This window comes from Bos mutus, chromosome 28 (assembly GCF_027580195.1).
Source record: "Bos mutus isolate GX-2022 chromosome 28, NWIPB_WYAK_1.1, whole genome shotgun sequence".
Classification (NCBI taxonomy): Eukaryota; Metazoa; Chordata; class Mammalia; order Artiodactyla; family Bovidae; genus Bos; species Bos mutus.
The window spans coordinates 10,700,207-10,712,485 of NC_091644.1; the positions used below are offsets into that span (position 1 = coordinate 10,700,207).

General features: G+C 55.5%; 1 protein-coding gene across 7 annotated transcripts in view; it reads right to left on the minus strand.

The window, feature by feature from the left end:
- Positions 1-3,965: 3,965 nt before the first annotated feature.
- Positions 3,966-12,279, minus strand: part of ZMIZ1 (zinc finger MIZ-type containing 1) — a 150,905-nt gene continuing 142,591 nt past the window's right edge. For 6 of the 7 annotated variants that reach the window (XM_070364790.1, XM_070364788.1, XM_070364789.1 and 3 more), the window contains 2 exons: positions 9,022-9,279; positions 3,966-7,622 (listed from right to left, as the gene is read on the minus strand). In XM_070364790.1, the coding sequence (XP_070220891.1) occupies positions 7,515-7,622; positions 9,022-9,279 (366 nt within the window). In that variant the 3' untranslated portion in view covers positions 3,966-7,514. The remainder of the gene's footprint in view (positions 7,623-9,021; positions 9,280-12,279) is intronic. The other variant, XM_070364791.1, reaches the window with a different exon arrangement.

Below are 12,279 nucleotides of genomic sequence, written 5' to 3' on the forward strand. Positions count from 1 at the left end.
CTTTGGCCCTGCAGAGGGATGTGGGCAGAAAAGAGCAGTGTTTCCTATAGTCCTTGCACTGCTCAGACCCACCTGCTTCTCACATTAAGCTGATCTTGTCTGCCTATTGACAGACCAGAGTCATTATTGGTTTGGGTTGTAACCAAAGGATAGTATCCACCCTCACAGGGTGTCATCTCCAATCTGATACCTCAGCTGCATCTTGACGAGGCCGTTCTACCATCTCTCAGGTCCGCAGCCTCTGTGTAGTGTAGAACCTAGGATCATGGAGTCATGGCCACACCATCTTTTCTGTAACTCAGACCTCTAGTCTGCAATGATCTTGTATGAGAACCCACATCAGTGAATTAGACACTCTGTGAGCCCTCAGATAGGGCTTCCCTGGTGGTTCAGACATTAAAGAATCCGCTTGCAGTGCAGGAGACCTGGGTTCGATCCCTGGATTGGGAAGATTCCCCTAGAGAGGGGAATAGCAACCCACTCCAGTATTCTGCCTGGAGAATCCAATGGACAGAGGAGCCTGGCGGGCTACAGTCCATGGGGTCACAAAGAGTCAGACACGGCTGAGCGACTAAGCACGAGTCCTCAGATAAGGGTGCTGGCCTCAGGCCCTATAGGACAGAGAGGCAACCCCTTACCCAGAAGATGTATCAATTTGAGTCAAGGTGAATCACCCCCCCACCTCTCTGATAGAAAGGGTCCTATGTAGTAAACTGGCACCAAGTGGCTTGTTGACCTCCTTGTGGAATGTTGTTGTATCAGGGGCTCAGCTTTGGTCTTCATGGCTAACAAGTTGGACTTTCAGCAGTGGCAGTAGCTAGATCAGCCCTGATGACAGGGAGCCTCTGCTGTTGGGCTCACACGTAACTTGATCTCTATCTCCCTGACACTCTGTTCTCCATGACACTTGCTGGAAGCCCATATTATGCAAAACACTAGATAGAGAGCAAGGGATGGGGACAGATTCTGGCTGATCAACTGGTGGAGTCACCCTGCCTCCTTGGTTGTTCGGTGCCTCTTCTGTACTGGACGCTCCCTGGCATCTGATAAAATGTGCTCTGTGGATCCTCATGTTTTCCCGTCTCATAGGTCTAACCACATACCTCTTTACCAGTCCTCCCATCTCAGGTAGGCCACTCTTGCTCTTTCCAGTCCATTATTACTCTTTCCAGTGCATGGTCAGGACACTTCAGGAGCACTGAAGACCCAGAAGAGGGGACTGTCATGGAATCCAAGACAAGGGAGTTTCAAAGCAGAAGCGGCAATTATCAAAGGTAGCCGTGAGGTCCAGTCTCCAAAAGGGGAGCAGACTTGAGAAAACAAGGGGTTGTAGGTGAGCTTGTGAGAGAAGTTTCAGAGAAGAATATCAGAGACTTTGGCTGCATGGTGTCAAGGATGATGAGCGATCAAGGGAAGATCGAGAAGTCTGCATGAGAAGGAGCAGAGAGGCTGGACAGTCAAGGGTAAGGGTGAGGCTGTTAGACCCAGAGCCTTAAGCTCCAGGCCTGTGGAAGGGAGTGGGGGAGGGTCGGGGAAGGGGCTGAAGTCCTTCCCAGAAGAGATGGAGGTGACAGTTTCAGAGGCTGAGGAGGGACTGGTCCTGACTGGGAAGGAACACCACATCCTCTGGGCCTGGGCGGAAAAAGATAACTCTGGGGGAGGATGAACACAGGTTAGTGGGTGGGGGAAAGTTAGTGGGGGTCTATATAAGAGTGGGGTAGCTTGCTAAGCAAGGTGGGCATGGTGTAGCAGGAGGCAGGAGCTGAAGAAGAGAGAAATTGGTGGGCAGGTAGGAGTTCCTGCCCTGAGGTCTCAGTGAAGCAGGAGATGCTAATTTGTCCTTGAAGCCACAAGCGGGGCTGAATAACTTGCCCTACCAGCACTCTATGGCCTTATGTGGAGGGACAGTCATTTAATAGAGGGTGGGGGCTCTGTAGGGTGGGTTGGGAAGAATGGAAACCCAAGAGGACCCATGGGCTGAAGGACATGCTGAAGATGTGTGAGGGGAGAGAGGAAGCAGAGGGGAGAGAGCGGTATGGCAGGAGGCTGAGTTCCAGGCTGCTCTGAGCGAGGCCCTTCCTGGGATTTTCCCATTGGCTTCTCTCACTCTAGGCCCACAGAAGGAAGTAGTCAGTCAGGAGGAGTTAGAGGGGTGGGGTGGGCGAGTCTCCATGCAGCCTTGCTAGGAGGTCACCTGACTCTATTAAGCTGTATCCCTGGCTTCAGGCTCTGAAGCTAGAACAGCAGGAAGGTTTGCTTTTTATCTTAAAGTTAGGGGAGCATACTGCCCTGCCTCTCCCTCCCCACCCCCTGCCCACTTCCTGCCTGTAAGGCAATGGCATTTAAACTTTTTGTTTTTAACCACAACCCACAAGTAAGAATTAATTTTACAACATGATTCAGCAGACACAGACACACAATTGCAACACAAGTTTCATGATACAATCGGCACCCTCACTTTGTAAGGGTGCTCTTTGTGTTTTCCATTTCATTCTCATCTATTTCTTTAAAAAGTGCTTGTCACAACCCACCAAAATGATTTCAAGAGCCACTGACAGGGCCATGGGAAAGCTCTGCTCCTGGGCAGTGGGGAACTGGGGGCCCCTTTGGGAAGCTGTTGTTGATGCTACTCATCCCTCTTCCAGGAGTGTCGGTTCTCAGAGAAAACGCCTCTTGCCAGCAGAAGGCAGTGGCCACAGGATTCCAGGTTTAATGTAAACTCTCCTTCTGCCCTTCCCTTCCATCTCCCTCCAAGAAGAGAAGCTGGCCACCCTGGAGAAGTCCTGGAGGCAGGGGACTTCCTGGCCCCCAGTTCTCCACGGGCAGTTCTGTGGCTGATGACACCCTGCACACATCCTCCTGGCTCACTCTGGCACACACACACCTGCTCACATGCAGATCTGTGCTCTCTCCTGACACACATCCCCCCCACACTCACCTGCTCATGTGCAGATATGTGCTCTCTCCTGACACACATCCCCCCCTCCCCCCACACACATAGGCTCCAGGGGATATACTTCGGGGTGCCTCCCAGATTTCACTTCCTTCTTTGGACCCGGTCTCACACTGTCTCTGTGGAGGGAAAGCCACAACAGTCAAATTCTAGTCTGTCCTATTCTCTGAGTCCAGAGCTGAGAGAAGAGGGGAGCTCTTCTGATGCTGGGCTGAGAATCAGATTCACTTCCCTGAAGTTCAGGAGGAGACACAGGAAGGGAAATCAGTTGTGTGTCTGAGGCTGTAAGGACAGTTAATAGAAACAGGACCTGGGCAGCGATTGTAGCAAAGAAGCCTATGTAAGTTGCAATCATGGGCAAGAGAAGACTCAAAGTCCCCCTTAAAGGGGAAGGGGCCGAGGGTGCTGAGAAGTGGGATGGCCAGAAAGAGGTGGTCAGAGGGATAGCAGCTGTGTTAATGTGATGAGATTCCTGTTTCTAAGCCCAGAGAATCCACCAGGGGCTTGCTATTAGAGCCCAGACAGCACTGCATAGCCTTTGAGTCACAAAGGGCCTGAGGCCCAGCACTCCATACAGGGCCTGGCACCATTCAGGGTCCTTTCCTGCCTGCCAGGCCATCCCTTCACCAGGACCAGGGATGCTGGAGACCTGGAGGTGAGACCACTGGGCGCTGCACATTCATATGGACTAGGTTCCAGGTTCTCTGCAGGGACCCTTGTATCAGGGGCTCCTCCGACTTAACACCTGTCTGCATAGTTTTGTTTGTTTTGTTTTGCAGGGTGATCGGGCAGGGGTGGCGGTTGATAAAGCAAAACCAGCAAACACCCAAACCACTCCCTACCATTCACAAAATCGCTAGTTCGCCAAACCTTCGTTTTTGTCCATTTATTTAGAAAAAAAATTAACATGGGCAAATGAGATACCTCAGTGTTACAACAGAGTATAGAAATGTCTAGCAATAGTCAAATAATTTGATCTTTAAATACAAAATAACCACATGAACACCTAATATACAGGTTTCATCTGAATACATATTTATTAGATAAATATTAGAGGCTGTCACATCATCTAACTACATACAGTTTTGCAAGACTAGAAATCACAATTAGTTTTCTGACCAGTTTAAAGTATGAAATGATTGCATTGTACAGAGATGTACAAAGACGATGACGTCGCTGTGGGGGTTACTTCAGGCTGCACGGTGGGTGTGTGTTCATGTGTGTGTGTCAATCACCTGCGATCATGATATCAAAAATTATACAAAGGATGAATTTGGTTACAATTTTCTTCTGAAATCCCCGTTTCTTTTCATTATTTCCATAGCACCCTAAAAACACACAGGTGGTGGGACTAGTACACTGAAGCTAAATAGTACATGTAGGTAAAATAAAAACAAAAACGGAACAAAAAAATTCCTTTCCACACAGAGTCAGAGTATATTACATGATGAGACAGATGCGGAGAGACCTCACAGACGCTAACAGACAGGATCTAGTTTTTTTTTCCCACATTAAGATGGAGTTCCAAGCCTTTTTGTTTTGTTCCGTAAAATAAGAACAATACACATTCCGAGGGAAATGAATGCATCTGTTAACATGTCTCTATTTCTCATTTACATATGTACACATGTCCCTTGAGTGGCTGCTGCCTGCGTCGCCCTGTCTGGTTGGGTGAGGCCGAGGGAGCAGGCGTGGAGCTCTCTGGGGGCTCAGGGCTTCCATTAGGGAGAAAGTATTAGTTCCTTAAAAAATAAAAATGGCTACAGGAATATGATCCGTGGGTAAAGCTTCAAACCAAGAAGACGGGGTGATTGCTTGTACTTGGGCCTTCCTGCCTGCCTGCTGGCGCCCTGTCCATTCCGTGGAGTGGAGGCAGCAGCGTGCCTGTGGCCTGGGTGGATGCTTGTCATGGAGACGTGGCTTGCTGAGGCATCGTTTTTGCTGAGGTTACGTATGGCTCCAAGTAGTCATCCAAAAGGGTCAGGGAAGCATCTCCCCGGAGTTCAGAACCGCTCTTGCTTGGGGAAGCCGTCGTCACCTGAATGTGTCACCAACTAGGGCTTGTTCCAGCCCCGGACACCTTGATGCCTACCCCCCTACCCCTACCCCACCAACCCGGCTCCAAAATCGCTCTGGAAGAGTGTGTGCCCAGAGTGCAGGATGCAGGCACCGCAGGTCTGGAAAGCTCTCTGCTGAACTTGCTGGTGGAGGCTTGCTTGAGAGGGGACCCAGGAAATCCACCTCAGGGTGCTGAGCCCACGGCTTACTCAGAGACGGATGAGGGAGGTGCCCAGAGCCTGGGTTGTGGGCAGTAGATAGACCCTCTGTGCTAGAAAGCTGTGGGTAAGTTGGTGAGCAGAGTGGGGACACCCTGATAACAAGAACACACCCAGGCCTTTTCGAGACAGTCTTGCAAGGCAGGAAGCGGGAAATTCTAAGGAAGGCATCTATAGGTCTGTCTGGGGTGGGGCATCCCCAGATGGCCTGACACAGCTGGGGCTAAGGGTCACTGGTCGGAGATGGCCGCACGTGTCCCCACCAGCCAACTGGGGATGGCTCCCAACAGCGGGTGGCCTGGTCTTCGTCTAACTCACGGTACAGCCACCCATGCTTTTCATCCCTTCATCTGTACAAATGGCCCTGGTTGCTTTTTTGTTTTTGTTTGTTGTTTTTTTTTTTTAAAAAAGGGACTCGGTCTTTGTCGTTGAGTCAAGGTATTTTAAAAACACCAGCAAAGGCTATAACCAGGTCATGAAAATGTTGAATATTATCAAAGACAATACTAAAATATTCACAAAGATATTTACAAAAGCAATTCTTAAAATAATTGATTTGCATACGGAACACCACGCTGTTTGAAAAAACCTCAACAACGGGACAAAGGAAAGGGGTGGGGGAGGGACGATGGCAGCTTTCCTACAGAAAACTTTGTGCCGGGCCACCTGGTTCAGTGACCGGAAGTCAACAGCTGGGGCCAACGTTCCGGTCAAATCCAGAGGAGTGCTGGGTGTCCCCCGGCCAACAGAGGGGGAGACAGAGACTGAAAACACAGACAGTGAACGGGGGAGCGAGTGAAGGTCCCGGGCAGCAGCAGGGGAGGGGCACGACAAATTTACAGAGGTGACCCAAGCGACCCAACCGCCCAACATCACAGCCCACGTGGCTCGGGGAGCACAGGGGAGCCTGGAACAAAACGGACGCACAGAAAGCTACCCGGGGCACTGTGAGAGCGAGCGGTTGGCGGGATGGAGCAAAGCACGGAGGGTAGACCAGAGGCTGCTTCTGCTGGAGCAGGAGTGTGGGGTGAGCTTGCAAGAGCAGAGGGACACGAAGCGAGGGAGAGGCTGGCGGCCAAGAGCTGGGGCTGAGACAGCCACAGAAACACCATGCGATGCTTGATCCCGGCACACACGGCGATGGGCTGGGCTGGAGCCCGGGGCAGCCTGGAGCACAGACCAGACAGGCAGAGGAGCCGGAGAGGGAGCGATGCCCGGGGTTCCTGCTGCTGAGCCCTTGCATGCCCTGCCTTTCCACCACCAACCCTGCCGTCCGGGCGGACACGGGCACTGGGACAGAGGGACATGGGCATCCCACGTAACAGTCTCAGAGGGGCTGGGGCGGGGGAGCAGAGGAAGGAAGCAGAACACATGGGGAGAAATGGTTCACTTGCTGTCCAAGTCCAATGTTCCTCTTCTCCAAGTGACTTCGTAGCTTTGTTGCGGTCGTTTAAAAAAAAGGAGAGGCTTGGAGCAAAACTGTAAGTTGCTGATTCTATTGGACTCCAACTTTGACTGGTGGCCCCCCCTCCCTCCAACTAAGGGCACAATAATTTCAGCTGGGTTCCTTCTCTGCACCCCCGTCCCCCCAAGGCTGGACCCTGGCCTGAGTCAGTGGTTCTAGGGCCATCCTGGCTTTGAGAGGCCCTGACTCCCTTTTTCCACCCATCCCCGAGCAAGAGGGTGAATGGCTCTCCCTCTCCCAAACACAGAATCTTGTCTTTTTTCTCTGCTTCTGAGACTGTTCATAGGGTATCCTGGCTTAAGAGGTCTGGGGTCAAAGCGATAACCTTGGCCCCTGAGAGTTCTCTTGCCCAGAGGTTTGTGCTTTTCTGTGGGTGGTGGTGGTGGTGGTGGTGGTGGGCAGGCCGTTCTCACTGCTGCCGACCGCCGCTGCTCCTCCAAGGCTTGGGGCCGCCAGGGTCTGGGGGGCTCTCTCTCAGGGTCACAGTCACTTGGAGATGGCTCTGGGCCAGGAAGCAGGGAAGCTGGGTTACAGTTTACAAACTGGAAGAATCTGGGGGGCACTGGAGGGTCGTCTGGAAGCCGCCATCAGCGTGTGCCCCCTCCCTGGGCTGTTGCCCCATCTCGAGGGTCATCCTCAGGGCCTGCTCTGGGCGTGGGCTCCAGACCCGCACCGCCTTCACAGCGCACCCTCCTGCCCCTTGGCTCTGAAGGCCGCAGAAGGGGCGGTCCGAGGGCTCGGGCTCCCAGCGGGGAAGTGTGTGGGGCAGACGGGGAAGGAGGCCGAGTGGGGAGGGGTGGCCCCGATGCAGGGGTGGGCTTCAGTTGTTCTCAAAGAGAGACAGGAGGTCATCGTTACTATTGCTCGGCAGGTCAGGGGGATCCAGATACGAGAGGAGCTCGTCAGGGTTTGTGAGTTCTGGAAGGAGCTGGAAGAGAAGTACAGAAGCCCAGTTGAGGTGTCGGCCGAGGGCTGGGCCAGCCCAAGGCGAGGAAGGCAGGGCACCCCCCGGCCTGTTCACTTGCCCTCGACCTGCCTCCTGGGGTCCTGGCCCAAACAGGGGAAACTCAGTGCTCATGGTCCCCAGATGCACCCAGGCCACCATGCTGGTCTGGGGCACACCGTGCTCACTTCAAGTCTGGACGGTGGGGCCCTCAGTCCACCAGCTGGGAGGCTCCTCAATGAACAGAGTAATCCTCATACTTGCCACAGCAACTGGGGGTCCCTTGGGCCTCCCAGGAAAACCAAGTGGCTTTGCACGTAAGGCTGGGTGATCTCTTTGGATCCCACCACCCCACACCTCACCCAAGAACTCCTGGCTCCTTGCTGAGCCCGTGGCTGGCTGGCAGACCAACACTACCCTCTCCTGCGAGGTCCTTGGAATCTTCTGATTTCACAGGGGAACCCTCATCAATCTACAAGCACCTTCCCTGGCCTGGTCTGGGGAGGAGAGTCAGACAAGAACTCAAGATGGCCAAAAAGCCGAGTGAGCCCCATCCACTACAGAGATCAAGGGTGACTCCTGCTGGGGCTGGGGCCTGAGGGAAAGGAGTGATGGAGGAGAGGGCGGGCCTCCTGTCTGTGATTCTAGAGTCTAGGGATGAGGGATGGGAGGGGCAAGTGCTGTGTCCCTCTCCCTGCAGCCCTGCCCAGCTACCCAGCACCCATCACCCAGTGTCCCCCCGCCCCACCTTCCAGATCATTCAGTTCTCAACGTGGGGGGGTGAGAGGGTGGTGATCCCTAAATCTCAGCTTCCCACTCCCACCTCAGTCACCACCACCCGCAGTGTGACCCGGGGCCTCTCACAGTGAGCGATGGAGCGAGCAGAAGCACAGGGCATGGGCGACACACAGACTAGAAACTGCAGACAGACATACACCAGCGACAGACGGACAGACCCTGTCCCTCCAGCCCCGCCCGTGCCGCGGGGCCAGAAAGTGTGGCAGACGCGGAGATGGCAAGCCGATGTGGGGGAAGGGGAAGGGGGGTACGGGTGGGGACCCTCTCGGGCTGCCTCCAGGACCAGCCCAGAGGGACTCTACAGGGGCCTGGGCGAGGCGGGGCAGGGCTGGCCTGTGGGACTGTGGCCAAGGGGACGGGGGGCGGGGCCAGCAGCGAGGGGGAGGGGGCTGGCCGCTGTGGGGTTCCCTGGTCCTGGAGCCAGGGGAGGCAGGTTGGCGGGGCCCACCCTCCGGCCGCCCACCCCTCCTCACAGCTAGGCCTCCTCCACCCCGGGCCTCGGGCCCTCAACACCCGCCCCTGCTCTCGGACAGGTCCCGGCGCCAGGCCTAGCCCCAGGCCAAGGCATGTGGCGACCCCAACTTACATCCAGCGAAGGCTCCGGCATGTCAGATGCTCCCTGCGCTCCGGCCTGACCCTCTAAGGCTGAGGAGGGGTTAAAGGTCAGGTCGCTGTGTGGATGGTTGCCGGGAGCGGCCTGTGGCGGTTGCCGGGGAGGCTGGGAAGGAGGAGGAGGAGCCCCACTGTGATGTAATGGAGGCCCTGACTGGCTGCTGGGGTGTGGGACGTGCAAACCTTGTTGTATGGAGGGATGGGGCTGGTCAGAACTGCCAGCGTGTGGCATCTGTGGAGGAGGAGAGAGCAGGAAAAAGAGAGGTGAGGTGACAAGATACAGCGACGAGACGCCTGGAGAAATGAAAACCAAACCAAACCAGGAAAATAACAAACCCCCAAAACAAAGCCACCCCTCTACAAAGCTGAATGCTTTTTTTTTTTTTTCCCCTCTGCAGAGAAACAAACAAACAAAAATCCTCCCCCCGAAACCGCCTGTCAGGGAGGCTGAGGCCACGTGGGGCCAGGAGAGAGGCGGCCAAGGGCTCTGAGATGAGCGGAGACACTGAGACCTCGGGGTCCAGGCAGGCCCCTGGGAGCCCCTCTGCCTCCCTGGCCCGGACACCAGCACAATGAACAACAGCAAGGGCAGGATGGAGAAGCGAAATGGGCACGTGTCCAGGGGGCAGGGAGGTGGGCAGGAGCGCTGCTGGCGGCGTGCTGCAGGCCCGCGCTGGGCTGGCGAAGAGCAGACATGGACGACAGCATGGGGCAGGCGTGCAGCTCGGGGTGGGGGTCTGCGCCCCGACGTGGGCCCTGGGCTGGGGGTGATGCTGGGCGCACAGGCTCCGGTGCGAGCTCTGCCTGCTGCCCCAGGTAGGGTGTAATTGAGCCCATGGAAAACGAGCAGACCCGGGGCTTCCGAATCCTGCCTGCTGGCCGCCCACCGGGGCATCCACAACATGCTTCTCTCATAGACAACCTAAGGACCCACCCCCCGCCCCACGTGCACAGGGGCTGTGGGCGGGCAGGGACACAGGCGTGAGTGAGTGAGAGTTACACTTCCCCTGTTGGTCTGTTTGCTGCCTCAAGCAGTCCTGCCTGCAGAGCTCAGATTCTCAGAGTGAAAGGCTGAGTCCAGGTCCTGGCCCCGTCTCCGGCATTCCCCAAGCGACGGCCCCAACGCCCGTCACACTCTGCTAGTGCAGGGAGCTCCCTGATGGGCCAGGCTGCTTGCTCACTTGGAATGGGCAGCCAGGTGGCCACTTGTCTCTGTGGTCTTTCATTACCCTCCTCCCCACCCCGTCTTCTGGGCCACACAGAAATATTGACACTTCCTTCGTGGGTTTGCAAACAGCAGCCACACCGTCCCGATCTCCAGAGAACCAAGTTCCTCTTCCTGTTTCTCCTAAAAGTTGTTTTCCGGGCCTTGCTGTGGGCCGGCCTCTGCCCACAGTTCAGGTGGCCCCCTGCAAGCACTGCCCCTACAGCCCGGAGCCCTGAGAACAGGCGATGTCCACATGACCTTAAGGCTGGTGACCCTGGGGGAACATGTGTGGGATGCAGACGAAGAAGGACCAGGAGGGGCTGGAGGGACGGCCACCACGGCTGTCAGTGTGAGGCCAGCCTGTGACTCCTCCCCACGCCTGCGGTGCTCCACAGTGACTGCTCTGGGAAGCGGGGGGCAGGAGGGGGCTCCACACACCTGGAGCAGCCCAGCCCTAGACAGACAGTCCCCTGGATCTGCTGACACAGCTGCCCTGTTTGGCCCTGACATCTTGCTGGAATTATCTCGGAGCCTGGAGGGGCGGGTGCTCTCTGGTGCTGCCGACACACCCATCAACCTCCCACTTGGCACAGGAGAGCCCTTGGGTGAACGAGCGCCTGCTTGGGGCCCTCCCACCGTGCACTGTGAATCCTTCTGGCCTCGCGCTCAGCCGGGCGAGGCTGCTCTGCTTGGGCAGGTGTGGGGGGTTGGTCGCCTTGTGATTGCACCCCATCACCTTGTGCATCTGTACTTCTGGGTCTAGTCACCATCTAACACAAGCCCAGAAACGGGCGACGATGGTGCATATTTGAGAAGCATCCTGGGGGGCTGTGGAGTCAACTCACAGGCTTAGGTCCCTCTGCAAAGACCCCAGGCAGCAGAACTGACAAGGTAGGAGAGAGTCTTGTTGGACAGAGGAAGGAAACACTGCCCCCGTTGCCATGTTCGAGTGTTGGGAATTGTGAGGACTCAGAAGGTGCCATGTGAATATGGGGTCAGGGGGTGATCTGGGTGACTCCTGGGCATGGAATGCTGAGATCCTGGGGAGCAGGGCTAGGGAAGGGGGCCAGGAGAAAGGCTCCCAGAAATCAGAAGCCCCACAGGGCAAAAAGTAACTTACAAAAACATGGCCAAAGGCCTGTGAAAGCAGCTGTTTCTGATGTGGCATTCTGGGTTCCTGTGGGCAAGCTGCTACAGCGCCCCTTACTCAGAGTCCTGGTTAATAGTCGGTCTGGCTGAGAATTAGTGTCTCTGGTGTACAGGACAATCTCCTGGCCCAGTGGCAGAGCCAATTCCATGTCAAGTGTGGGGAACACAGTACAATCCAGAAGCCCCTTCCTTCGAGGCCACACCGTGGAGCATGGAGAGCCTGGAGAGGTGCCTTTGGGTACAGGCCCAACCCCACCGCTGGGCGCTGACGAGACCCCCTGGCCCCTTCCCTCTGGCAACTGTGACCCAGGACCTACTGACAGGCCCTCCGTGACTGCCCCTTAGCTAAGATGAGAGACACAAAGAATAACGGAGGCCTCAGTCTTCAGTGCCTGGGCCTCAGCTCTCCCAAAACACCAACTGTGTTTCCTCCATCCAGGCACCACCAGAACTTCTGCTCCATGAGCACGGGGCCTGCGTCTGTCTTGCTTGCAACTGATACAAGGCACAGCTGGGAGGTCAGGCTCAGAGAATGCCCACTAGACCAAGTGGGATCATCTATCGCCGCCTAGATGAGGACCTGGGGGGTGGTCAGACCTCCCACCACTGCTGTTGGGGCCACAGGAAGAGAAGGGACAGCACAGGGCACCTCACCCAAAGGAGCTTTCTCAGCAATAGAGTGTGTGTTAATATGTGAAACAGGATGAGAAGTGAATCCTCTTGGGATAAGTAGATGTCCTCACTTTTCTTTTTGAAGAAGGAGGTAATCAGACTCTCAGGGAGTAAAGTGATTGGGTTTGGGACAAAATTCTAGATGGCTGGATGGAGCTATGATAAGTCAGTGTAAGTGTGTGTAAGAGGGGACGGCATGTCTGT